The sequence below is a fragment of the Manis pentadactyla genome, chromosome 7, assembly GCF_030020395.1.
Source record: "Manis pentadactyla isolate mManPen7 chromosome 7, mManPen7.hap1, whole genome shotgun sequence".
NCBI classification, from domain to species: domain Eukaryota; kingdom Metazoa; phylum Chordata; class Mammalia; order Pholidota; family Manidae; genus Manis; species Manis pentadactyla.
In genome coordinates this window covers 91,137,489-91,165,473 of record NC_080025.1, presented here as the reverse complement: position 1 = coordinate 91,165,473, position 27,985 = coordinate 91,137,489, and the positions used below count along the sequence as shown (strand labels likewise).

The 27,985-nt window shown below is 38.2% G+C and overlaps 2 protein-coding genes across 2 annotated transcripts in view; one reads left to right on the top strand and one right to left on the bottom strand.

Moving 5' to 3' along the window:
- BZW2 (basic leucine zipper and W2 domains 2) overlaps positions 1 to 10,551 on the bottom strand; it is a 54,782-nt gene extending 44,231 nt beyond the window's left edge. The window contains exon 1 of the mRNA XM_036894458.2: positions 10,395 to 10,551. The gene's annotated coding sequence lies outside the window, so the exon portion shown is untranslated. The remainder of the gene's footprint in view (positions 1 to 10,394) is intronic.
- Positions 10,552 to 10,854: 303 nt separating this feature from the next.
- ANKMY2 (ankyrin repeat and MYND domain containing 2) overlaps positions 10,855 to 27,985 on the top strand; it is a 42,972-nt gene continuing 25,841 nt past the window's right edge. Inside the window, exons 1-4 of the mRNA XM_036894457.2 lie at positions 10,855 to 11,157; positions 16,109 to 16,173; positions 24,977 to 25,115; positions 26,781 to 26,879. Coding sequence (XP_036750352.2) covers positions 11,091 to 11,157; positions 16,109 to 16,173; positions 24,977 to 25,115; positions 26,781 to 26,879 — 370 coding nt within the window. The 5' untranslated portion in view covers positions 10,855 to 11,090. The remainder of the gene's footprint in view (positions 11,158 to 16,108; positions 16,174 to 24,976; positions 25,116 to 26,780; positions 26,880 to 27,985) is intronic.

Here is a 27,985-nt window from a genome sequence, read left to right as displayed (position 1 = left end):
AAACACTTACTGATTAATTCAGTTTTCAAAGAGTAAATTTATAATTTCACAAGGTTATAATTTGGCAGGTTCATGTCTACCAAGATATGGTTTTATGTTTCCATTATGTTTGTTTATATCATTGACATATTGTCATATATATATATATATATACATACACATATATTATAATGCATATCACTTGACTACTTGATAAAGGTATGAAAACATTTTTAGTATACATTATAGTCCTCCACTCCTTTTTTTTGGTGCATGCATACAGAAAAAATTTTTTTAATTGAGTTCTATCATCTTTTCTATTCACACCACAATAAAACTTTAAAAAATTTCTTGCATTAGAAGTTGCAGTTACGTGACTTAATTCAATGACAATCAAGTATCTTTCTTTTAAAAACCCTATTTTCTAATGCATCACTTTAGGCAACCTTTCTTGGAAACAGAAAATTCCTTGAAATTTGTAAATTGTAGTTTTAAGCTCAGAAAAAATATGATGGCCTCTATTTTTTGGCTCTTTAAAACTGTAAAGTACTACTACACTGATGGAAAAAAACCCCACAGTATAAAAGGGTATGAAGTGAAAAATAAAATTCACTGCCCAACCCTTTACTTCTGATCTCATGTCCATGGAGTGGAGACCCTCTACATGGAAATACAAATTTAATCCTTTCACATTCTCTTATGTATATTTTCAGAAAATGTCTGTGCACACATGACAATATACATACAAGTGTGTGTGTGTGTGTGTGTGTGTGTGTGTGTGCATTGAGAAAATGACTTGAACATTTATGATGAGCACCCAGTATATGTTAGACAGACTGTCTGTTATCAAACAAACCATCAATATATGAATTGTAACAGCTGTGCTACTCTGGTGGGGGAGAATGATAATGGAGGAGGCTCTGTATGCTTGGGTCAAAGGGTATAAGGAAATCCTTGTACCTTCCTCTTAATTTTGCTATGAATCCTAAACTGCTCTAAAAAAAAAAAAAAAGAAGTCTTAAAAAAATTAGGCAGGGAGTGGTGTCAAATACCAGAGAGCAAGTCAATTTATTAAGGCCAATTTTGTGTCAGATGCAAACTCTGATCAGATGTTTATGACTATTGGTTCAAGTGAGACATTAGAAGATAAAAGTTATTATCATGAGGGGGATTAAGTGTGCTCTCTTTTCAGCATTTTAATCAAGGAGAAGAAAATAGACTGTTTTAGAAAAAGAATAAACCCCTAGACTGGTAACCAGTGGGAGGACTTTGCTACGGAGCAACTGCTTAAAAAACATGGCTACTGGACCTTTAGGAAGCTCAGAGGTGGGGGTAAGCAGGAATCCAAACATTTCCTCACTTGAGTTCTCTCCACCAAGCCACTCCTGCCCCACCAACCCAGAAGGGGACCAGCCCAAGCCTGACTGCCAGAGGCAGGCTATAGGATTGCACACAAACAACTTCCCTACCATACACCTGTCTAATTCACAATGAGGAGAGCATGAACTGGACAGAAATGCCAAAGCCCAGCCTAGGGCTCCAGCGCACTGATGATACGGGACTGTACTCCCTGACACAATTTCACAGGAGTGGACCAAACACACTAGAATTAAGACAGAAACCATCCAACCAAGGGACCACAGTGCAGAGCCATAAACTTCCTCAAGTAAACTTCTTTTAAAAGGTGCACACACCCCGAGAATCATCCATTCATATACATTTACCAAAGACAGGTCTGGCACTAGTCAATAGGGACGTGGTAGGGACTGATCAGACAAGCTGCAAACGAGGTGCTCACTTTCTAGCAGGTGGAGGTCTGCCTCAAGCCCTGCACAGAAATCTGGGAGAGTGAGTTAAGAATTAACAGCCTTTGGTATGTTAAATTACATCACATCACACACTTAAGTTGCACCTGTGTTTGTTTTCATAATAAAATGTTTTAAAATTTTTAACTTAAAATTTATATCGATGAAGCACAGAACACTTCAAAAACCATAGACCTAAACCCAGATCCTCATCTAACACTCAGATAAGGCTCTGAGATGTCACACCGCTTGATTGAGGTCATGCGTGCCATTCTAACATTGTGACACATCAGTGATCAGAGCAGAAAAATCCCTGCCCATCTGGAGCTTACATACATGAATAGTCAGGGCCAGAATCAGTCTAAACTCAGTGCACTTTCCAAAGAGCCAACCACAGTTGTTGTAGTGTCTTGGGTAATTATTTATATGATTCTCAAAGGCAGTCTTTTCATTATTTGCCTCATAAGTTTTATGGTTTAGAATTAGATAAAGTAAAACATAAATATTCATTTTAAAGTCTAGTTCAGCACTTGGAAAAATTGAATTAGCATATGTCACCTCCAAAATGTTGAATAGATCTCCATGGAGTTCTACTAAGGAAAAAAAAAACATTTATCTTTAGTAAGAGGATTTAACAAAAATCCTACCTCTTAGGGACATGTAAATAGTAGGAAATTTATGGCACCAAGGTTTCTAGTACTACAGGAGCCAGTTATCAAATTGTTTCCTGCAGAAGCTCAGCTCTAACAAAAACACAATCTTCATACTCCTAAACACCAGTGCTAAATCCCTTCCCTCTAGGCAGCAGTTTCCTCTGTTCCATCAACATGGGGTTCTCCTTCCTGTTTATAATAACCTCATTCTATTAGCTTGTATACTGAGAAAAACATATGTCATGTTCATTTCTCTCTTTTTTTCTGAGAAATGATCACAAATCCAAGAAGCTGTGGTGGTTAGTTTGAAAAGCATTTAAGTCCTTACTGTGAATATACAAAAGACGAAGTAGAGTATCAAAAAATGGCATACCCCATACTGGCTTATGCTACATTCTCCATAGCACTGAGAGTTAATGCCCCATACTCACCTCTGCCCAGTGGTTTTCTTGAGATTTACTTGGAAGTTCTCATCTATAGCTTCCGCAGATTAATCACTGCTTTCTTACTAAAATATTGTTTCCAAACTTAAGACAATTAAAGTTAGCCAACAAATTGCACTACCTCTATTATTAATGTGGGACATTATTCTTTCTGATGTTATTACATTATTTTATTTTTTTTGACATAAACTACAAAAAATAACAAGATACACCTGATAATAAAAATCAAATAAGTATAATGAAAGCATTGTCTCTTAGGTATTTGTCAAGAGAATGGTTCATTCAGTGAGTTACTAAAACCTTCATTTAGATAGTTTACAAATATGACTATCAGAACATTTTTTGGCATCCTTTACTCAACAAATGCCAAATTTAGAATAGGCCAAATCATTCCATTTGGCATTTAACTGCCCAACAGATACTTGCTGAAGAGACCCATGACCTCAATATAGACATCAGAGCAAGCTAAGAATTAAAAGTATTTGCGTATACCCTGCTAATATTGGTAGATTTGATATTTAAAAAATAGAAAATTTTCTAAAGCATCGTGTTTTTTATCCCCTAATGGATACAAAAAACATGCTGTAGAAACTCCTAATGCAAATTACGACTCTGCGTTAAAATGATTCATATTAATCTGAATATTAAAGCCCTGGGTTGTATTTCTCAAGTTTAACTGTTTCAGCAATGCCTTAATTCCATCCATCGATAAAAGTAGCAGGAAAAAAAAAAACCAGAACAGACCAATTGGAAAACAGTCAAACTGACAGAATAACAAGTCCTAAAATTCCTTTAAGGTACAGATTATAAACAGGTTCCATGAATTAAATGTTTAGATACATTTCATTTGCAAAATAGACTTCACAAAGAATTTCCTACTCATTTTGTTTTCTAGCTGTTTTGGCTGTTTATATTCTACCTGTTTTGACTAACTTCAAATCATTTTATGTTCAAGGGCAAAATATGCTAACATGTATATGATTTTCTCTTCCACTGTTTCTTTTTCTTTTCAACTTTTCTTGCTTTCACCAATTCTGAAGACACTGGCTTGTAATTCTCAACTTAGCTTTAAACATGTGATATTATATTTTATAAAATTACTTGAGAGCAAGAACATATCATAAAGTGTGCTTTAAAAAAGTTGATACTTAGGGAAGTATGCCTTTGAATGAGATAATTTCTACTCCAGTATGGTTGGCCATAAAATTACAGCCAATATTTATTTTATAAATATCTATAACACATTACAATACTTTATAGACTTTTTTCTTAGGGGTTCTTCTCCTTTGAATGCTCTGCATTTTTCTAGCACATCTGCCAAAATTTACCAATCCTTCCAAATGCTTCAAAATCTCACTTTCTCCAGCAATCAGCCTTCCCATTGGGCTCCGCCCTGTCTGGAATCCACACTCGTCTGCATTGCTCTGATTGGGAACTAGAGGAGGCTGTGTGGAGAAGAAGTCACTTGAGCTGAGAAGGATTTGAGTAAAATTTGATATGCAGAAATGTGTGGAGGAGGGCATTCCATAGCAGGAAGCCTGGTGGGTGGGTAAAAGAGAAACAACATTGTTTCAATTAAAGCTGAAAGATTGGCAGGAGCCAGACAGCCACTTGAAAAAGCCAAAGGTTATCAACTGTGTCTAACCTAAGCAGGACAGAGCTTCAGGGTGATTACATTAGTCCCTATTGTTTCAGAGGCTGGCCTGTCTCCTGCAGGCTAGTGTAAGCCTCTTGAGAACAAAGATCATGTCTTGTCCTTTTTGATTCACTGAACATAACAGATGCATACCAAGATCTTTCTTATTAATATTAAAAACAATCCTGAGATATAATTATGAGAATTACATATTTGAGGAAAGAGTGTCTTTAAAAATAATTTTTATCTTCCAAAAAGTAGGAGGATAGGCTTATGGCAAATACTCATGTCTATACAATTTTACTTTGAAATGATTTATCAAGTAATCTTCTAAGTGTGTTATTCATATATTTCCTAACTGTAAAAACAGACAGAATTGGTCCTAAAAATAACAAGTAGTTTTTATGTAATATCAGGTATCCTCAAGGTTCTTCAAAGTCACCCTGTAATTTGGGTGAGTATCCCTGGTTTTAGATATGAAGAAACTGAAAGCAAAGGAGGATTGCCTCGGAAAATACACCTCATCAGGAGGCTGGAGCCTTGGTTTTCCTAGTTCAACTCCCAGGGATATGGCTGTGATTGGCTGTGGGACAATCCATAATCATCTCCTACCAGGTCAAAAGAGGCTATTTAACCAGACTGTTTTACTCCACAATCAACAGATCAGGAAGAAATTCAACACAGAGGCTGATGAAATGGAGTTTTAAGGGCTGCTTTGTCTGACACAATCTAACACAATCCCACAATAGACAACCAAATGACTAAGGAAAAAAACATACCAATTCTAGCTTAAGGTATGAATTGGGAAAGCAAATGCTACCTTTTCCTTTCTGATGCAGAAATAGCTTTCTATTTTTAATCATTGAAACAGTTTTATTTTATTCAGATAAAAAGCACCAGCCTGGAGTTTTAAATTCCATGGCAGCATAGCTAATAGAACTCAGAGTTGAAGCTGGATATATACTAACGTGTGCTTCCATGTTACTGGACAGTCATACAAACTGACCACATTGTCTGTGGGCACTGTGAAGACTTGGCTTTGAAGCTTAATTAAATATTTTTAAAGAACCCTTCAAAGTCTGGGAAGATAGGTTAAAAAAGGATTCAAAAAACATCCATCATAGTCTTTGGAAACATTAATATTTAGCAAGTCCAAAATATAATTTAAAAAAATCAGTTACAAAGTTGTAAGAACCCAGAAAGTATGTGTTAAAATAAGCATTTGGTTAAGCTGACCCTGAATAAGAACCTTGTAGGCACAAGTCCTGAGTTTGGTCCTGGTTTTCTGACATTAATATACTTACCCCACAACGCTGATATTGCTCACCACAGTTCGGGTACTCTTTTTTGGAAATGCTTTCTGACTTGGTTTATGAGACAGAGAAGAAAATCAGTATCTCCACTTCATTCACATCTTTGATTTTTCTCAGTTAAACTAAATATATTTACAGCCCTTGTTCAGACTTGTCTGCAAATTACTCTGTCAATTTCTAAATGGATGAAAATTACCTGCCAGTAAGATATTCATAAACCTGTCACACAAGCCGAGTAATGCCACCTACCTTCAGTTTTGAGGAGAAGTTAAAATGGGATGTGAACAGTTTATGGAAACACATTGTGCCCAAGACCGTCTTCTGCAGATTTTGGTGTGTTTTAACATTTAAATGAATAATTGCATACACTAAATTCCAAGTGTGTGGAAAGCGCATTTGGATTCATATTATTTCTTATGTTTCGCTAAGTAACATCAACCATTTCTTCGAGGCTGTAATACTTCCTAATTCTTCTTTTTAAAAGTTTATTAAGGAAAATTTCAAGATAGCTAAAAGTAGAGAGGACTGTATAATGAAGTCAATGTACTCATCACCCAGCTTCCATCATTAACAACATAGTCAATTTTGTCTCATGTACACTCTTAATCAGTTCCTGTCCCTTACTGCCACAGAATTATATTGAAGCAAATCTTGGACATCATGTTATTCTCTCTTTAAATAATTCAGTATCTATCTGTAACAGGTAAGAGATCTTTTAAAATGTTAAGTGAAATATATTTTTCAAACCTAAAAGGAAATAAAATTCCTTAATATCAACAAATACCCACTCAGTCAAAAGATGTACCTGAGTCTGAGAAAAGAAAGTCAGCTGTCAAGGAAAACATTACCCTGAAAGATTTAATACTCAAAAATGAGCTATTCCCCTGCAAGTAAAAAGGAAACAACAGTCTTTTAAAGCAGAGAACTGGAGGTCTGGGGCTTTAATGCGGGAAATCCAGGAATAGTATGCAAACTCTGTAACATGTGCATACCAACAATTTTTTCTTGGTTGACAGCATTCATCAGAATATCAAGAAGCTTGAGACTGCAAACATTCAAAGACCTCTGCCCTTGGTTATGTTTGTGTGTGCTCAGTGCCACATTGCCAGGAAGGATTAGTCAAGCAGGGAAAACAAATCCACCTAAAATAACTTAGAGATCTAACTGAATTCAACTCAGCAAGGGCTGAGCATTCATGAGGTGCAAGACAGTGGGTTACAATTTTGAGAAACAAAGCTAAATTAGTCCTACTTAATTTATAGTTTAGAAGGAGAAGGGGTCAAGCAGATTAATAACTATGAACAGAATGTTATGGAATCCAGATGAAGAAGCAATGATATGATGTTAATTCAGGGATGGAGGGACACTAGGGCTCACGAAGATAGGAAAGAATTAGAGGGTGTCTGTAACTGTACCCACCAACTCCTGTGTAAAGATTTTTACTTATCTGCCTAGCTGACTGAGGGACATGAATAAATTGTTCACTAGTGTCTGTCCTCCCCTCACTGGATAGGGTGGGAGAGGTCATGATGAAAACTGGAGGAAAGAGGTTACATGAGGTAGCATTTGAACGATGAGCTGTCCATCAGCCTGGGGAGGAAAGAGAGACTCAGTGAAGAGGGAAAGAAGGTCATTCCAGGAAGAGAAAAGCAGGAACAAAGGGGTGGAAATTACTGGCATGTTAGGGAACTACAGTGAGGTGACCTTAGAGTCGATTGTGTGGGAGGGGTTGGCTGACTGGAAATGCTGGCTGGGACAGAAGTTGGAGTCTTCCATGCCAGAGGAAACCCACTGACAGGTTTTAAGTGAATCAGTTCTGTCTTTAGAGACAATGCCTCATCCTACAGTAGATCATAAGTGCTCAAAGTTTATTGAATTGGTGAAACCTTGAATTAGCTGAATGGGGTGAGGTGAGAGAGAAGCAGGCTACTTAGGAATCCATTGCCAACAGACCAGGAAAAGTCTAACGTGGCAGTCATAGAAAAGAGATGAGGGGGCACATATAAGAATTTTGGACACTTCAGAAGTTATTATTTTTAAAAAGGTGAAGAAAGAAACAGAAGAGAGAGACCAAAGAATCACAGAAATTTTATGACACAGTGTGGACCTGTGTCTTGGTTGTATGCTCCCATTCCTGTTAAAAAAAAAAATAGTGGACATACACACGAAAGCTATAAACACATAAAACGTCTCAGGAAGGGTATGAGAGAAATTGGTTGTAGGGCATGGAGAAGGGACTGGAGAAAGAGGTAGGAGAAAGACTTTTGTACCTTTGGCTGGCTGAACCACATGAATGTATTGTTAGTTAAAGGAATGTGTAATTTCCCCCTTAGGAAAGAGTGAAAAAAGAAAAGGTTCTAGAGACAGACATAGCTTCCAGTTCTGGCTCTGATTCGTTCTTACAGTGAGGCTGTAGGCAAATTAACCTATTTTGGTTTCTGTCCTCTTACTTTTATACAGATAAAACTGGCTAATTCCTGGGTCACTATAACAACGATTAAAATAATCCTATACAAAACATCTGGCAGCTATCTGGCACAGACTAAATGCCAAATTAAGTGGTAGCTATTTTATTATCAACAAAACTTCATTGATAGGAATACATTCTTAGTACAAGTTCCTTGATCTAGTCTAAGGTATGCTCATTAGCTAACCTTATTCTTACATTAAATATTTACACTGTACAAAATGACTATTGTAATCCATCTGATGGACACTAACCACTTCATACCTGTTTCTAGAAATTTAAACTTAACAAAAACCTTTATCTGTGTTTTTTGATAGATGTTATTTTTCGTTTTTACATGGCATTGACTCTAAATTTAAAGTCATGTATTCAAAAAGGACTAAATACCAACCAGGTGCCATAAGGCACCAAGCAAATAGATAAGTTGCTATCCTTGAGGAACTGACAACCTCAGTGAGACAAACAGGTGTGACCTTCAAGTAACCATTGCCCCAATCTGGCACAAGAGATGGAAATACTGGCAATGAAGTACCCAATTCTGGCCATGCATCTGCTGTAGGATGTTAAATCACATGTTAGAGAGGTTACTTCATGAGTATTTTCTTAGGTTTGTGGGTCTGCACAATACTGTTTTAAATCATGCGGCAGTAACAGTATTCTGAGGATTACAAAAGATCGGTCATTCTCAAAGCCTTACTACTTGTTGTTTTGTACAGCCACATCATTATTAAAGCATCATCAAACAAAAGTTTCTTTGTTATACATTGAGATGAATAATTTCCAACCATTTTCATGTGAGATGTTCTGGCTCAAATCTACCCCAGCCTGTAAAGATGAAGCCTTATAAAAGAAAACAGCTGGGATTTAGGGAAGATTTTTGTTACATACAGGAAATAATGATAAACATCTTTCAGGATTTCAGAAGTGTTGGTAAATGCTTCAAAAAAAACCTCAAGTCATAATAAGGCCAGAGGAAAATGCATTGCATTTAATACAGGACACTGTGGGGAGAAAGAGTGGTGAGGATACTTTACAAAATCATCTAGATAATTATTCAAATATTTCTCTTTGCAGCAGATGGGTCTTGGGAGAAACATCAATACTAGTCTGTGAAGAAATAACAGTAAAACATAAACACTAATTTTCAAAGAAGCTTTCATTGATGCTGTAAGTATGTTTCAGATGCGTGCCCTGGAATGAACTGACTTCATATTAGCAAGCAAGTCTTGTTTCTCAGCCACAGGGGGGTACACACTTGTATTTACCCCCTAGTTGCCTATGGTCGAAGCTTGGGGCTACATATTATAGTTGAATGAAGATTGGATTAAGAGGCTAATCCAAGGCTATATATAGACAGCAACACCAATTTAATCTCCGCCCACTTCCCCTCCGCTCGCTATTTCCATAAATCTCAAAATTTGAGTTACAAAGAGACTGGGAACTCTAGCAGAGCGAAGAGGCCCGTCCTCCCCTTCCCCCCAGGCCACCTCTAATAATCGAAGTATTAGGGCAAGTGTAAATTGCTTCCAAAAATCCTTAACAGGCACCATAGGGCGATCAGATCCGGCTTTTTTCTACAGCTTCCACAGGGGCCAGAGATGACAAGTCGTGTGTGTGTGCTGGGAGAGGATGGGGGTGTTTAGAGTCTCGCCAAAAGAGAACCACATTCTTCGGAGACTCTTCTCAGGCGTTCACCTTGCTAGTAATCGGGGGCTCGCCTCCTCAGCCCACTCACTCTTCGCGCAGAGCCCTAGCCCCGGCCTTCCCGGGAGCCGCAAGTGGCTGTGCCACGCACGAGACGATGTGCACCCGCCACTTTCCACCGCGTGGCCCGCCTCCGCCCGCTCGCGGTCCCGGGGTGTCCCCGGGCAGCCACATGCAGCGAGTGGTGCGGCTTCACTCGGGGGCACTGATCTGCGGTGAAAGTGATGGTAACGAGGTGGAGGAGAGGCTTCCCCGCCGCGAGGCAAGAAGCCACCGCGGCAGGCACATGCTTCCTCCAGGCCAGCTCCCGCCCGGGTGGACCGCACGACACGGGGACTGCCACGGTTCCTGCAGCCCTCCCGGCTCCCCCTGTCCCACCTGGGTCGCGTCTCACCTGTCCGAGGAGGGAGCGGCGACGCGCGAGGCTGGAGGCTGCGGCGATTCCGGCAGCGGCGACAGCAGCGGCGGTTGCGACGGCAGCAGACAATGGAGGAGTGAAGGACAGACACATTGACATCGACACACGGAGCCCGGCGCAGCCCCGCCTCCCGCGCCGCCCCGCCTCCCAGCCCGTCCCCGGCCGGGCCGCACCACTCCCGGGGACGTGAAGGGGTGTTGCGCGAGCCGGGGAGCTCTGCATGCCCCGAGCAGCCGTCCCCAGACATAGCACTTCCATACAGAGAATTTAAATACTGCGTGTCCCTAAATACCTGAACCTGACAGGATAAGTCAGGGGAGAGTGTAAGAGGAATTAGGCCCCCGCCCTCTGTTTCTCTCCATTTGGTTTTTTCCTTCCCAGGCTCTCCAATGGGTGTTTCTCGAGGCCGCTCCTGCAGCTCCTCCTCCCCTCCCGGCCAGTGAGGCGCAGGGGGCGGTGACTGCTGCTGGGCTTGCGGGGACCGCCGCCCGGCTCGCCCGAGCTCGCCCGCTGCTCGCCAGCTTGCAGAAGGGGGAATTCGAACGCTTACGCAGCTGGCTGCTCAGTGGCCTGGTGTCAAGTTGCCCCACTGCGACTGGCCTTCTTAACACAGACACGTCCTTTCTTTTTAATACTTTCAAAGAAACAATAACCTTCAAGCTGGCGGGAGCAATGGTTCACATAAAGAAAGGCGAGCTGACCCAGGAAGAAAAGGCGCTTCTGGAAGTAATCGGGAAAGGTACGGTGCTGGGCTGCTACGGGGCGCTGCCAGCCTTGCCGAGGGGCGTGGCGGAGTCCGGCAGGCACTCCTAGCCCAGCTGACCCCTGTCTGCGGCTTTGCGAGCTTGAACAGGGGAATTAGCGTTTCTCCCTTTGGTCTGGGACCGGTTGCGGGGACGAAGAAGTGGCGAGGGGGGAGTACTGCTGGGACAAGAGAAGAGCTTGCAGAGGTTCATCTAACTCAGTTTTTTGAAAAGTACACATTTTCAGGCCCTACCCCGAATTATGAGGGAGCCCGATGTGTGTTTCCCAGGATGTGCATTTTTCAGAACAACTAAGGTGATTTTGACCACTGTCCACCTTGGCAGCAGATGGCCTGGTAGTTTGAAGTTCTTAGACGGGTGTCCAAAGTGCTGTTTCGACTTCCGGAGGCCGAAAGATGTGGATCCCTTGGCTGTGCCCGCCCCCTCTTGAGGGTAGGGGGAGCTCCTAAGGAGAAGGGTTCTTTATAAGGGTACAGAACGAGGTCTGTAAGTTGCTGCATTGAGGCTGCTGTGTCCAGGCCTTCCTGGCTTCCTTCTAGAAGCCCCTGGACCCCGCAGGAACCGCAGAGAAGCTTAGAGGTTGACGAGGCTTGCACACCCCTGGGCGCACTTAGTGCCGCTGCGAGCTTCTAACCGCCCTTCACGTTTTCCCTTGCACTCTCCCACCGGGTGTCCCACTTCCGCCGCTCTGGGCTGCGAGGAGGGAGACGCAGGCCCCGGGAACAGCCAGAGGCCATGTTTTCCCCTAAGTCCCTGAGTGGAAGTCCCAGAAGAGTTCCCTGCTAAGTCCCGTTACTTGGCAGGTGACATCAGCGTGACTATGTAACTTCTACAGCACCGTCACGGGCGCGGGGATGGGGATACGTGGGACTGCGGGCATGGTTGATATGGTTCTTTGAAAAAGCTCAAGAATGAGATAGCCATGTCTGCCTTCGAATGGCAGAGGGTCCAGTCATTTGGAGCATAAAGGCTTTCCAGTTTCTAGTTTTCTATCTAAATAGCCAAACTCAGATCTGGACCCCACAGATGTTAAGGTAAATTTATTCTTCATACTGACAAGGAAAGTTGAAATGTAAAGGAGAAAAAAAATCGGATTTGGACTCAGCAAATGCTGACGACTGAGCCCACCCATCTGAACTCAGCAATTATAAGTCAGTCACAGCTGTATTTGACATGATAAGTGTTCTTTGCTCAGCACTGTGGGACTCTGAGTTGGTGTTTTTATTGTTCATTCTTCATGATTCTTGCACACCTGTCAAGGCAGTCTTTCAGTTCTGCCGCTTTCTGGGTAATTTCTCCCTGCCTCTGGTGGCTCTGGGATTCAATTCTGCAAGTATGTGTGTCCCAATTGTGTGCTAGGTACTGTGCTTGGCAAAAGGAGACAAAGGATCAACTCAGATTCCACCAAGGATGCAATTCTGTTTTTAAACAGTCCAGAGCTATCACATTCTCTCAAAAATGCAAATCAGGGAGCAGTTTGATAAAGTGAGTTGGCTGAAATGGGCAGGTGGTCAGTGGCAGGGGGATCCTTCATATATTATTAGTTATCCACCAGTTTTTATTCTATGGATTAAATGAAAGAGAATGAATATGAACAGTGTGGTTAATGCTAGTATTTCTATACCCACATCGTGCATCTGTGCACAGACACTGTTTCCCCAATTTAACTGGCCCAAAAAGATGAGACAAGAATGAAGATGGATTTAGTATGTGATACATTCTTGTCAAGTGAAGGTCTGTGGGACACACATTACTAATGGGAGATAGGAGAAAATAACTATAGCCAAACCTTTATTGAATGTTATTATGAGCTAGACATGATTAGCACTTTCCATGTCTTATGCCTTTGATCTTTATTAGGAAATATTTTAAGCTACAACAGTATGAGACAGCAGGAGATGGTGGCTAACCATGCGGGTCTGATTTGGAATCCCATCTCAGGCATTAGCTGGTGATGTGGCCTTGTGCACATGATGGTTTCGGAGCTTCAGGTTCTCTGGGTGAAAAATGGTATCCACTTCACAACATCGTTGTGAGGGTGAAATGAGTCAGTATACGTAAAACATATAAAATACTGTTCATGTGGGCTATTGTGGTAAATATAGTAATCTCTACTTCACATACAAGGTAACTGAGGAACTGAGAAGTTAGATGACTTGCCCAATGTCACACAGGTAATAAGTGCAGAGATTTTATATGGCCATAGTCCTTGAAATATGCTGTACTGAAAACAAGCTAAACTAACAAGCAACAATGAAACCAGCACATAGCAATCCAGAACATATTCACTTTGAGAGGCTATTTAATTTCAGTAAAAACATTGTCATCTCTCAAGTTAATTTCAGTTTTAAATGGTTTGATTGTGTAGGTTTGTGTGCATTGAATTTATGAAATAATTTGGTTTATTGAGTAGAAGTCATAAGCAAAGTTTATATTTGTAATCATAAGAAGTGTTTTTTTTTTAAGCATGTGAGTGGAGTTCTTAACTTTTTTTCCTTTGGGACATTTCTCAACTGAGAAACATTAACAATAAATTTTCTGCCACGTGTGACTGTCATCTTGGCCAGTCTGAGAGAAACTCAGCAAATTTTTGAGTGTCTCCCTTCTGCCAGTCACTCACTGCCTCCAGAAGTTAACAGACTATAAATAAATGGGATTTATAATCTAGAGAATACTACACATTACTTCTGGACACTTTTAGAACACTTTCTTCTTCTGAGTGAATTCACATGGCATGTATTACATGGATGGTATATTTGTTAGCAAGCTAAGAAGTTCCATATGAAAGAAGCTGTTTCCTACATACCCATTTAAATTGCAGTTAATGACAGCACCCATTTCACAATATTTAAGAAGAGAAAATTGAAAAACTGAAGCACATTTAGCTGGTTTATATTACTTGTAGATTGACCCTTTCTTCTAAGTTCTTGTATCTATTTCATTAAGCCCTGAGGAAGCATTATTTCAAAATAATTGACACCTTCTTCCACTAAGTTTAAGTACCTGAAATCCCTGAGATCACTGTTGCTGACTTAACAAGAAAGTTTTGTACTCACTATTTTCTTGTCTTTCATTATGTGTGTGAAAGGAGCTATAAGACAGGCTTGGACAATAAGGTTTATTCAACCAGTTTTATTGAAGCATAATTAAAACACAATCAATGGTGCATATTTAAAGTATATTCCAGACCTTCTATAGTTTCCTACTAATGTTGTTAATTAGGAAGGTCAAATTAGAAATTGGCACAAGATTTTGCTCTTCTATTTTCCAAAATTTGTCTTCATTTGCTAGAAGCTCAAACTGTTGCAGAAAAAAATCCTCATCCTGGTCCCTGCATTTCAAAAGGCTAACTGGTATTCAGTGGTATGTGTGTACATGCCTCATCTTTTATTTATTTATTTGTAATTGCTCCCAGATGAGACAGATTTAACTTAAATTGTTGGCCACTGAGCTAAACATTTTATAGAATTATTGGCTTCTTTTCTAAAGTGAGCCAAATGTTTGTGATTGTAATCCCCATCCTCCTAACATGTAGCAAGCTTTGACATGCTCACAATCCCTATAGAATTCTTGCTTTACTGCATAAACATCGCTTGATCATATGGAAAATAACCAGTTATTCCACAGTGGATAATAGGATTGAACTGAAACACCTCCTGCAAGTGAAATTGGTGTGGGGGGAGTTTTTGCTGTTTTAATTCCTCTATAAGATGTTTGAGAAAGTCTTTCTAGAGAAGCCACAGATAGGGGTAAGGTTCCATGTAGAACAAGCTAGCAGGCTCATTCTGTAGCCATTCAGCCAGTGATGCCATATGCCCTTAGGTGGAGTGCAGGTTCAGAAAAATATGCTATTTACAAAATAGCTGCTGTTATAATGAAGGGACTTGTATATCATTCATTTGACAATTCTCAGCAGAGCTAGTTCTCTGTCAGTCTAGGAGACATTTATCTGTCTCTGGTTGGTGAGGGGCAACTAGTTGACTTGCCTAGGGAGCACGTCAATCTTTATTTGAGAAGCATGCCCATCTTTATTCTGCATTCCACCTTTAGCTCTAGAAGACTAGCAGATTTTAGCACATTCTTTTACTATAATTCTGAATTTGAAGAGAAATACTCCCAGTTGAAGCCTGCTCCTATTTTATGTCCTTTTAGAGGAGAGGCTTATCTCATTCTTTGTCCCTGAGAACATTGAATTTCATTGTTCTCTTCCCTGTCAAACCAAAAATTTTTTGGCAGAATGTGCGGCTGACTCTTATTAAAGTGAATAATAGCAACATTTTCTTCTGCAATTACTTGCTTTTGTCACCGTGCCTTACAGAAGACTGGAAAAACCTGACAGGTATGGCCTAATTACAGCTTATTTCCAAATTTACAGAGGACCTACCTTCAGAGTTCTCTCAATGCGGAAGTCTGAATACTGACCATAGGGCTCTTTTGTATAGTACCAGGCTTTAAAGATACGGTTACCTAAACATTTCCTAACTATGAATTCTCTTATAAGCATCATTGATTCACAGGGCCTAATGGTGACAAAGTATATAAATATGTGCTCTATTTTGAACTACAATTATAAAATTGACTGCAATTTAAGCTGTAGATGGCAGGTTGGATTAGGTACCCTGTAAGATTTGTTTCAGTATTAGGAGTCTTATTTATGCTTTGTGCTTATTTTATTACTGCCAAAAGGAAAATTTAATATACTCTAAGGTCAGTGGAAGTTAAAACAAGATGGAGCTATTTTAGTTTGGATAAATCTGTTCTTCTACATAATTACTCTGTGGAATAGATAGTATGTGATTGATGCTTTATTTCTTAACAACCTAACCTGACTATTCTTAGTGTTACTAATATGCCTTTAAAGTTTGTTTCCTTGATATCTTTTTTTATTTTCTAATGATAATCTTACTTTGTATTTTTTTTTTTAAGGTACTGTCCAAGAAGCTGGAACACTATTAGCCAGCAAGAATGTTCGTGTCAACTGTTTAGATGAGGTAAAATTATAAAAAGTTGAATGAAAGGCTTTACTTCCTATGAGAATAGACAGCATATAAAATCTAACAGTTGTTTTCTAGCAATTTGTGCTTAAGTTTTACAAATCTCTAAAACAAATATAAGTAGACAGGTCACAAAAGACAGCAATGCAGGTTTAATTTCTTAAATTATCAAATAAGTGTAAATTAAACCAAAATCATATCATTTTCTGTGAAGTGTGGGAAACATTGGACTATTTTTGTGGATTAGGTATAAATTAGCATCACATTCTGGAGAAAATTTTAGAATATATGTCATTAGAAATGTGTGTACCTTTGATCCAGCAATTCTACCTCTAGGGAAAGTAAAATGAACCTAGAGTCAACTTTCTATAACAATTGCTGTCCAGAATAACTTTCTGAGATGATGGTAATGTCTGTTCTGAGCTGCCTAGTATCAGCCATTAGCTATATGTAGCTTGTGACTACTCTGTTATACAGCACGGTTCTAGTGCTAGAGAGTTAACTGAACTTCAATTTCTCATGCAGAAGGGGAAGGGATTTTGTTAACCCTTTGCCCACACATGAGGAGCAAAATTAATATCAGATAAAATAATGGTTAAAGCAAAAAAAAAAAATAAGATGAAGTCTATTTCTCATAGATTAAATTAATAATCCCCCCAAAACATACCAGTTTTAAGCCTTTACTTATAAGCTTAGAAGATCTGACGTTTGTTAAAAAAAAAAGAATTCAAAGGAGAAATTTGTAAGACCACAGCAGCACCTTTCAGCACCTTTCAAAGTAATTCAGGGAATAGAAAATTTGAATAACCTAATTAATAGTCTATGGACTATGTATAGGAGAAAGAAATAGTACATCTCCTTTTTATATGGAACATTGATAAAAATTAGTCCATATACTATGGCATTTTATAAAGGAAGTTTTAGCTAATTGTAAGCAAGTTCATCAATTGCAGTAGACTATATTGAAAATAAACAAGAATACAATCCAAATAATAAAACATACAACCTGAAATTGTTTTAAATTCTAAATAATTCTTGGTTAAAAGAAATACAAGTAGAAATTGCCTACTGTCTAGAAATAAACACAATATTTATCAAAAGCTACCCTTTATCAAAAACTGTGTTATGTGACGAAAGTGATATTCAGAGGAAATTTTGTAGCCTTTATTATTGGACTTAAGAGTAAGGTACACTCACAGCACAAAGAAATAAAAGGCATCCAGATAGGTAAGGCAGAAGTTAAACTGTCACTGTTTGCAGATTACATGATATTGTACATAAAAAACCCTAAAGAATCCACTCCAAAACTATGAGAACTAATATCTGAATTCAGCAAAGTTGCAGGATACAAAATTAATACACAGAAACCTGTTGCATTCCTATATAATAACGATGAACTAGCAGAAAGAAAAATCAGGAAAACAATTTCATTCACAATTGCATCAAAAAAATAAAATACCTACGAATAAACCTAAGCAAGGAAATGAAAGACCTATACCCTGAAAACTACAAGACACTCTTGAAAGAAATTAAAGAGGACACTAATAAATGGAAATTCATCCCATGCTCTTGGGTAGGAAGAATTAATATTGTCAAAATGGCCATCCTGCCTAAAGCAATCTACAGATTCAATGCAATCCCTATCAAAATACTGACAGCATTCTTCAACAAACTAGAACAAGTAGTTCTGAGATTCATACAGAACTACAAAAGACCCCAAATAGCCAAAGCAATGCTGAAAAGAAAGAATAAAGCTGGGGGGATTATGCTCCCCAACTTCAAGCTCTACTACAAAGCCACAGTAATTAAGACAATTTGGTACTGGCATAAGAACAGACCCATAGATCAATGGAACAGAATAGAGAGCCTGGATATAAACCCACACATATATGGCCAATTAATATATGATAAAGGAGCCATGGCTATACAATGGGGGAAAGACAGCCTCTTCAACAGCTCTTGTTGGCAAAACTGAACAGCTACATGTAAGAGAATGAAACTGGATTACTGTCTAACTCCATATACAAAAGTAAACTCGAATCAAATACCTGAATGTAAGTCATGAAACATAAAACTCATAGAAGAAAATATAGGCAAAACTCTCTTGAATATAAACATGAGCAACTTTTTCATGAACATACCTCCTCAGGCAAGGGAAACAAAAGCAAAAATGAACAAGTGGGACTATATCAAACTAAAAAGCTTCTGTACAGCAAAGGACACCATCAGTAGAACAAAAAGGCATCCTACATTATGGGAGAATATATTCATAAATGACATATCTGATAAGGAGTTGACATCCAAAATATATAAAGAGCTCATGTGCCTCCACAACCAAAAAGCAAATAACCCAATTAAAAAATGGGTGGATGATCTGAATAGACACTTCTCCAAAGAAGAAATTCAGATGTCCAACAGGCACATGAAAAGATGCTCCACATCGCTAATCATCAGAGAAATGCAAATTAAAACCACAATGAGATATCACCTCACATCAGTTAGGATGGCCAACATAGAAAAGACAAACAACAACAAATGCTGGTGAGGATGCAGGGAAATAGGGACCCTCCTACACTGGTGGTGGTAATGTAAATTAGTTCAACCATTGTGGAAAGCAGTATGGAGGTTCCTCAAAAAACTAAAAATAGAAATACCATATGACCCAGGAATTCTACTACTAGGTATTTACCCTAAGAAAACAGGATCACAGATTCAAAAAGACATATGCACCCCTATGTTTATCACAGCACTATTTATAATAACCAAGAAATAGAAGTAACCTAAGTGTCCATCAGTAGATAAATGGATAAAGAAGATGTGGTACATATACACGATGGAATATTATTCAGCCCTAAGAAGAAAACAAATCCTACCATTTCCAACAACATGGATGGGGCTAGAGGGTATTATGCTCAGTGAAATAAGCCAGGTGGAGAAAGCCAAGTACCAAATGATTTCACTCATTTGTGAAATATAACAACAAAGCAAAAACTGAAGGAACAAAACAGCAGCAGACTCACAGAACCCAAGAATGGACTAACAGTTACCAAAGGGAAAGGGACTGGGGAGGGTGGGTGGGAAGGGAGGGATAAGAGGATTAAGGCGCATTATGATTAGCACACATAATATAGGGGAGAGGCACAGGGAAGGGAGTATAGCACAGAAGACAAGTAGTGACTCTGTAGCATCTTACTATGCTGATGGACAGTGACTGTAATGGAGTATATGGTGGGGACTTGATAATAAGGTGAATCTAGAAACTGCCATGTTGCTCATGTGAAACCTGAGCATAAGATTATATATCAATGATACTTTAATAAGAAAAAAGGTATGCTCAGATAATAGAAGAAATGAATTAAGGAAAATAGAATAGAAATAAAAAAGTTTAAAAGCTATCAACCTCAAGCAACACAAGAAAAAATAAAGACAAAGTTAAAATTAAAAACTTCTGTGCTTCAAAGCACACCATTAAGACAGTGAAAAAATAGTCCACAGAATTGTTTTACAAAGCATATCTGATAAGGGGCTTGTAACTAGAACATATTAAGAATTCTTACAGCTCAATAATAAAAAAAAGACAAATAATCCTGTTAAAAAACAGGCAAAGATCTGAATAGATACTGCTTTAAAGAAGATATGCAAATGACCAATAGGCCCATGAAAAAATGCTTAATATTCACTTGCCAGGGAAATGCAGATCAAAACCATAATGAGATTAGGATGACATAGTAGAAAAGATAGTAACAAATAGTGGTGATCATGTGGAGAAATTGGAGTCCTCATACATTGCTGGTGGGAATGTAAAATGGTGTAGCTGTTACTGGAAAACAGATTGGCAATGACTAAAGTAATTAAATGTAGAGTTAGCAATATGACTCAGCCATCCTAGGTATATACTTAAGAAAAACAAAATGTCTGTGAACACAGCAACTTGCACATCAATGTTTATAGCAGCATTATTCTTAATAGCCAAATGTGGAAATAACTTCCTGTCCCTCAACTGAGTGGGTAAACAGATGTAGTATATTCATACAATGGAATAGTATTTAGTCATAAAAAGGAATGGTGCATCGATATTTGCTACGTTATGAACCTTATAAAACATTTTACCAAGTGAAAGAACCAGTCACAGAAGACCGAGTATTACATGATTCCTTTTATAGAATATGTCCAAATAGGCAATTCCATAGAGATAAAAAATTAGATTATTGGTTATTAGGTTCTGGAAAAGGGAGAAGGGGAATGGAATGACTGCTAATGGGTATGGAGTTTCTCTTAGGGCTGATGAAAATATTCTAAACTTAATTGTAGTGATAGTTGTACAGCTCTGTGAATATATTAAAAGTTTAGTTGTATACATTATATGGATGAATTGTATGGTATGTGTATTATCTCAATAAAACTGTTAAAAAAGAAAGAAAACATAGTTATCTATATAAGATAAAAAAACTAAATGCAATATGGAAAGTATAGCAAGAAAATCATATGTATAAACACCAAGAAACTAAGAGAACATAACTTCAATTATAAAGGAGAGTGTCATAACTTTTTTAAGCCAATACGTTTGAAAACCCACAGGAAAGTAGTAACTTCCTAGAAAAATTAAAGTGCTCGTGTTCATCTCATACAGAAGTAGAAAAACATGATTAAGGAAAATTTGTGTAAATGTATTTGAATGCCTACCACCTTGTAAAGCTGCAAATCTGAGTAAGCTTTACAAAACCTTTAAGGACGAGTTAATTCTCATTTTATACTGATTGTACCATTTTTTTCATAAAAAGATGGGAAGGTACTTTATCACCACTACTTTGTCACCTCTACTAAAATTTAAGCACCAGGGACCTAGACTGGATGGGCAAAGAATGTCTTTATTGCTATCCACAGTGCATAGATCTGTGTCTGACATACATTAGGCACTCAATGAATATTTGCTAAATGAATGAATGCTGTATTTAATAATATAGAATTATAACATAATAGGCTAACATTGATGAGCTCTTTAAGAATTATGGCCAAGAAACATTAGTTATTTTTAGGGTCATTGTGTTTAAAGAATTGTAGCAGCTTGTTTAATAAGACTTCTTCCAAGGTTGTCTGGGGGCAATGACAAGAAGGTGAGAATTTTTACTTTTGAATTTCATTTAATCTAAAATGTCACAGATTTTAAGGTTTATTCAGATTTCAGAGATATTGAAAAATGTGGGTGAGTGGAGATGATGGTCATTTGTAAGATTCTAGTATTTGCAAAGCACAACTCAATTTCACAGAAGTTAAAATATGAAAATGAAATGCTTCTTAAAACTGATGAATTATATATGAAACTTATTACTGTGTTCCTAATTTAAGCCCAGATGCACATTAGGTATGTTATTTTTCTAACAGATACAAAGTTATTCTGTATTTATAACTAGAACATGACATTTTAATTTCATTTAACTAATTTCTTTTAAACATTTTAAACTAATTAAATATTTTAAATACTCTAGTTGTGGGATAGGTTTGCTGGGTGACTTACTGCCTTCCTGTACTGTGTCCTTCCTCCCAGCTAGGCTACACACTAGCTTTTTATGTACAGATTATATTATCCGTAGGGACTGTAAACTGCAGGCTAGGGTGGGGGAGTTATATTTTCCCAGCCTGGGGCAAAATACCTTTGAAACTGAAATCAGTCAAAGGGAGAAATAAAGAAATAAAGTGGGAGAAACCGATTTACTGTTTAAAAGCAGTTATCCACTTCTGCTCCCCTGTGTCTGAAAAACCGGACCCCACCCAACCTCTAAGGCCCAGGTGTTTCCTTGCTCCCCACTAATCACCTATTGATATGGAGATGTTACTTCACTCCTTGGATATGCCTATTGATATGGAGATGCAGTAAGGCCAGGGAAAAGATTCTGGAAATATTGCAAATTTACTCACACCTGCCAAGAAATTAAATTAGGTTCCTCGTACACATGAAGTTGGATATTTCATTGAATATGCACAAAACATATGGAGACTAAACAATGCAGCCTAGTATAAATACTACTAACCATTCCTCCATATGCAAACAATCATATGTAATTATCAAAATATAAATATAGTTTAGGGAATCACTGTTTTAAAATGATAGTAAACATTTCCTGCGTCTTGTTTTTCTCATTGGCAGTAATTCATGTCAATGTCTCCAAATCAGTAGCTACAGAGGAATGCAGTAAATAACTTTTCAATAGGAATTCAGTCAGTAAAGGTGAACCTTATGCAACTTTCCCCTTGATAGGCATTCCATTTCTTTTGAGGTTTTTCCTTAGATTTTTTTCTTTAATGAATTTGTATCTCTTGATTCATTGTTTCCCCAGAAACTAAGTACATGTGGGGGAGATGAGAGCCTTGCTGATCTGGGTTCTAGTCTCTACCCTGGCCATTGTACTAATTATGTGAGGTTGAATAAATCTCTGTATCTGTTTGCTAATCCGTAAAAAAAATAAAAAATAAAAAGGTGATTGTACGTCCGGGAAAGGGAAATCCTGGGGCAAAATACCCCTAAAAACCAAAATCAGTCAAAGGGAGAAATAAAGTTTAAAACCTGTTTATTGCTCAAACTGCAGTCCAGCCCATCTTTCTCTCCTGTTCAAGCAGCCACAACACCAGCCTTTAAAAGCAGTTATCCACCCTCACCTCTCAGGTACAGATAAGCCCTCTGTTGCCCAGTAATTACCCATTGATATGGAGATGAACTTCTCCACCCCCTAGGAAAGATGCAAATGCACTAAAGCCTACTTATTTACACCTCTGATTGCCTGTTGATATGCAGATACCCAAAGCCAGGCAAGAAATTCTGGAAATGTTTCAATTTTACCCACAATCCACCCCTCCAGAAATCTTGCCTTACAAATTACTCACTCCCCCTCTTCCCACAAATCTAGTAGCATGCAATAGCAACAGCAATAAAACCTTGATAATCCTCAAGCCAAAAGATTCAGCCTATGCAGATTAAGTAAATGTACTTTACAGCACAATCTCTCACTGAGCACAAAATACGTTTCTACACTTGTTCACTCATTCCTAACAATCATGCTAGATTGCTCACAAAACTTTTACCAAACATTAGGCAAAGTCAAGCCTCTCTTTAAACATTATTTTCTTGACAACAGCAACACAATCATAATTCTCAAGCCAGAGGATTCAGCTAGGTCACTTTACAGCACAATCTCTCACTAAGCACAAAAATACATTTTTATACTTGTTTACTCATTCCTAACAATCATGCTAGATTGCTCACAAAACTTTTACCAAACATTAGGCAAAGTCAACCCTCTCTTTAAACATTATTTTCTTGACAACAGCAACACAATCATAATTCTCAAATCAGAGGATTCAGCTAGGTTCAAAGTCCCATGCAGATTAAGTCCAAAGCTCGTCCATTCCAGCCATCACAGGGCAGCTGCAGCCAGGGGGCGCATCCAGAACACAAAGGCTGTAGAAGCAAATAACCGTAGTTGTCAGGGGCCAATTTGCTGTTATTACAGGAATACACAGAAGGCCTGCTTCCAGGCCTTTTTCCCCAAGGTGCCAGAAGAGCTAGCCATCGCCAATCCATGTGTTGAAATGTCCAGGGCCATGTCCATTTTACTCCTAATTGCTGCACCCATCCTTGTAACACATGTCAAATAAAGTGAGTACCTCGATCGCTCTCAGTAACTGGTGACCATAGGCTGCAGAGAGATGCTCTAGGCCCCTCGTGGTGGTTTGCTGATCTGCACAACATGCAGGGCACTCCTTCCGGGCTCGGCTGACTTCTTCAAAGGTGAAAGACAAGCCACCTGATGGGCCCACATTGTCTTTTGAGGTGTCTGTGCCACACCACTCCATGGCCTTTGGGTCCAGTCTCACACCCACCCTGCAATGGGATAGGAGGTTATTACCTTGGTCGGAGCTGTTCCGGCGATGGGCTCTGTAGCCAGCAAGGCATGGTACACAGCAGCCAGTTGCTTCTCTATCAAGGTGACCCGGACCTCTGCTCCTTTCCATGGTTGTGGCCAGGCTCCAGCCGGCAGCAAGAGCAGCAGCAGTGGCAGCAGCAGTAGCCTTAGGCTCGGGCCACGGGCTGGGGTCAGCATGACCAGCAGCAGTGGTGGCGCCTCCACGACCACACGAGTGTAGACACATGTCCCTCAGCGCAAGTGCCACTTCTCCCCATCATTTCTAGGGGCGGCCCTCCCAAAGGTTGCACCCATTGTGACAGGTTTTGGCCTCACAGGAATCCTGCCAACTATGCCAATTGTAAGTCCAGGGAAGGGAAATCCTGGGGCAAAATACCCCTAAAAACCAAAATCAGTCAAAGGGAGAAATAAAGTTTAAAACCCGTTTATTGACTGCAAGTCCCGCCCATCTCTCTCTCCTGCTCAAGCAGCCACAACACCAGCCCTCCCTCTCACCTCTCAGGTACAGATAAGCCCTCTGTTGCCCAGGTAATTACCCATTGATATGGAGATGAAATTCTCCACCCGCCCCACCAGGAAAGATGCAAATGCACTAAAGCCTACTTGTTTACACCTCTGAACGCCTGTTGATATGCAGATGCACCAAAGCCAGGCGAGAAAATCTGGAAATGTTTCAATTTTACCCACAGTGATTAACCCTCATTTTTCCTCAGCAGTTTATGGAAGCTCCAAGTGGGAAAGTCAATATAAAAATACTTTACAGATAATAAAGATGAATTGATTAATTCATGTTTCTTATATGCTTTTAATTTAATTGAAGAAATTTCTCATAGGTAGAGGAAAAGATAAGTAAATTAATACATTTTTCCTTTCTATTAAAGAATGGAATGACTCCTCTAATGCACGCTGCTTATAAAGGAAAACTTGAAATGTGCAAATTACTTTTGAGACACGGAGCTGATGTAAATTGTCATCAACATGAACATGGATACACAGCTCTCATGTTTGCTGCGCTTTCTGGTGAAGTTTTAGCATTTATTCTAATATATTAATATTAGTGACCTATATGTACTTGTTATAAGTACATATATATTTTTAATTGAACGTATTCATTATAGGAACTTTAAGTTCAATTTTTATGGAAAAGAATAGTGGAAAGTGGTTTTTGAAAAGTTGTAGAACATACATTATATGGTTAATTTGGTGATCTTCTTAGATATTTAAATCAGTTGAATCTTTGTATTGATAATATTTTTTATGTAGTGAGCTGGATCTATTATTCTTTGAAGTTAGCTCCTTTGATGTTCTGTCTTTGCTTTTTGAAGTAGTATGGAAACTTCTTGGTTTTTCTCTTGAGAAAACACCTGCTCTGATAGAGCTGTCTGCTGCACTGTCATTTATGTACTATATATGATGATCTATTTGGAAACTTACTCTGATTCATGTTGCTTATGATTTGCTGAATAAAGGCAATTGGGAAAATTTTATCTAAAATTAAGTGGTGTTACTGTAATTGTTGCAGTTTTTAAGAAAACGAAGATGTAATATAATCTCATACATCAAAAGTAGTAATCTCTATTTATGTAATCCTGGAACAAGAACGTATTTCTAAGCATGATATAAATATTGAATTCAAAAAAGACAACATTGACCAATTTGCTTACATATAATTTTAATATTTAGTATACTAATATAGAGTTAAAATACAAATTAAAAACTAAGGAAAATATTTTTTACGTGTTGTAAAGGGTCATTTCATTGCATGTGAAAAATTCTTATAAGTAAATTAAAAATGACAAATACTGCCATAGAAAATTGGACAGAAAACTGAACAGAGAACAAAAGAAAGACAGGTGGTGAATAAACATATAACACCTTTACCAATTAACAAAGAAATTCAAATTAAAATAATAAATTATTATTTTGCACTTATCATATTGGCAGAGGTCCCAGCATTGCCATGGGAACTGCACTTTTTGGGGTATGAATATCAGAGTAACCTTCCTGGAAGGCAGTTTTGCTCAATGCATTTAAAATATGCATAACCTCTGATCCAGTAGTGTTTTCCAGGAACCATTCCTAAGGAAATCGAAATTCAAACTTGCAAAATGTAATGGAAAATGCTGTTCACTGAGTATAGTTTATAATAGCAAAATTTGTTTGATTCTATTAGTGATAGAATGCAAATAGAATAAATGCAAATGGATATTTAGAGAGAAAAAAGTATAGAAAGATAGACCCCCAACTGTTAGTAGTTATTTCAGGGCCTATCAGTGAGGAATGGGATGGGTTAGTAGTTATTAAGTAGAGACTTCCATTAATTTTCTCTCTGCAGCTTTATTCTGATTTTTTTTCATTAGTTTTGACTTTATACTCAGCATTATCCTTAGAAAAATGTATTTTGTTTTGTTCAAAAAAATAAAAGGTAATACTCAATTCCATACCAGGTTGTATTGGTGGATATGTTTTCCAGAAAATAAGGTTAATTTCTATGTAGGTTCTTGTAGCATTTTACTCCTTACTGTAGTTATGATTTATGTTTTACAAAAGATAAAAACACCAAGATGGAAACCTAAAACTTAAGTGGGAAAAAAAAAAAAAAAAAAAAAAGGCACAGATAATTTAGAAGGGGGTGTTTGAATTGTGCATTCCTTAATATTAACAAATGTTTCCTTTTAACCCTAGGTAATAAAGACATCACGTGGGTAATGTTGGAAGCTGGTGCTGAGACAGATGTTGTTAACTCTGTAGGAAGAACAGCAGCTCAGATGGCAGCCTTTGTTGGTGAGTTTTTATGGCAATTTTTTGTTAGGTTGCACCTAATATTTCCTACACAGAAAAAATAGCCACTTTGCTTCTCATAGTACAAATACCATCATGTTTATTTTTGAAAAGACAAAATGTTTACAGTTAGTAGGTTTTGTCTAACTTAATGAAATACCCAGTGACACTTTGAAGAAAATAAGTTACTTTGAATTTCTGCTTTGTGAGATACAAAGAATGGTTGGGGCCATTTTAGTTGCAGTCAAATACTTTGACTATGTTTTTTTCTCTAAGGCAAGTAGCTTAACCTAATATTTGGAGTTAACAATACTGGGTTGAAATTTTGGCTGTGCCACCCAAAAGCAGGTTACCTAATTATTCTAACCTTAAGTTTCCTCATGGTGATACAGGTACTTGGTATTGAAAGGATTAAATAAGATGATAGACTTAAGGAGCTTCATATATAGCACTAAATAAATACCATCAGTTACTGTTGTTAATAAAAGCAATAAGGCAATTCTTTCATAGAAAGGAGCATTAATAATAATAGTCTGCTGCTTTGTTAGCATTCTCATCAACCCAAACCATTTCTTATATATGCCCAATATTTCTTGGTGTGTTAAACCTGTTACTGGACTTAATGTAGGGAATTTAAAAGACAATGGGAGTGAATATTTGATAATTGGTATTTTGGCCTCACTGAATTGGCAATTAGAAGAGTCCTTTGATAGAATAGTAAAGATACAAAGGTCTGATTTATTGGAAGTACAGTAAGTGGCCTTGCTAGGACTAATAATTCCTTGCATAGCCTTTATACCAAGCATCATTCTAGGAGCTTTGGTTACAATGTGAACAAGACAGAGACTGTTCATGCGTTCATGGCACTTAGAGACTGATAGCAATGATAGGCATTGTGAAAATATAATCCATGGGACATTTTTTTTTTAAGGGTTGCATAAAAATATGTCAGAGAAGGATCATCTATCTATTCTAATGGGATTTTAAGAGAAATTACATTTAGAGCGATAGTGGGAATTATTCCAATATCAGGAAAAATAACTATATATGTTTTGTTAAATTACATTAAATTATCTTAAATCTAATAGTAGGTACTGTTCAGTCACTGA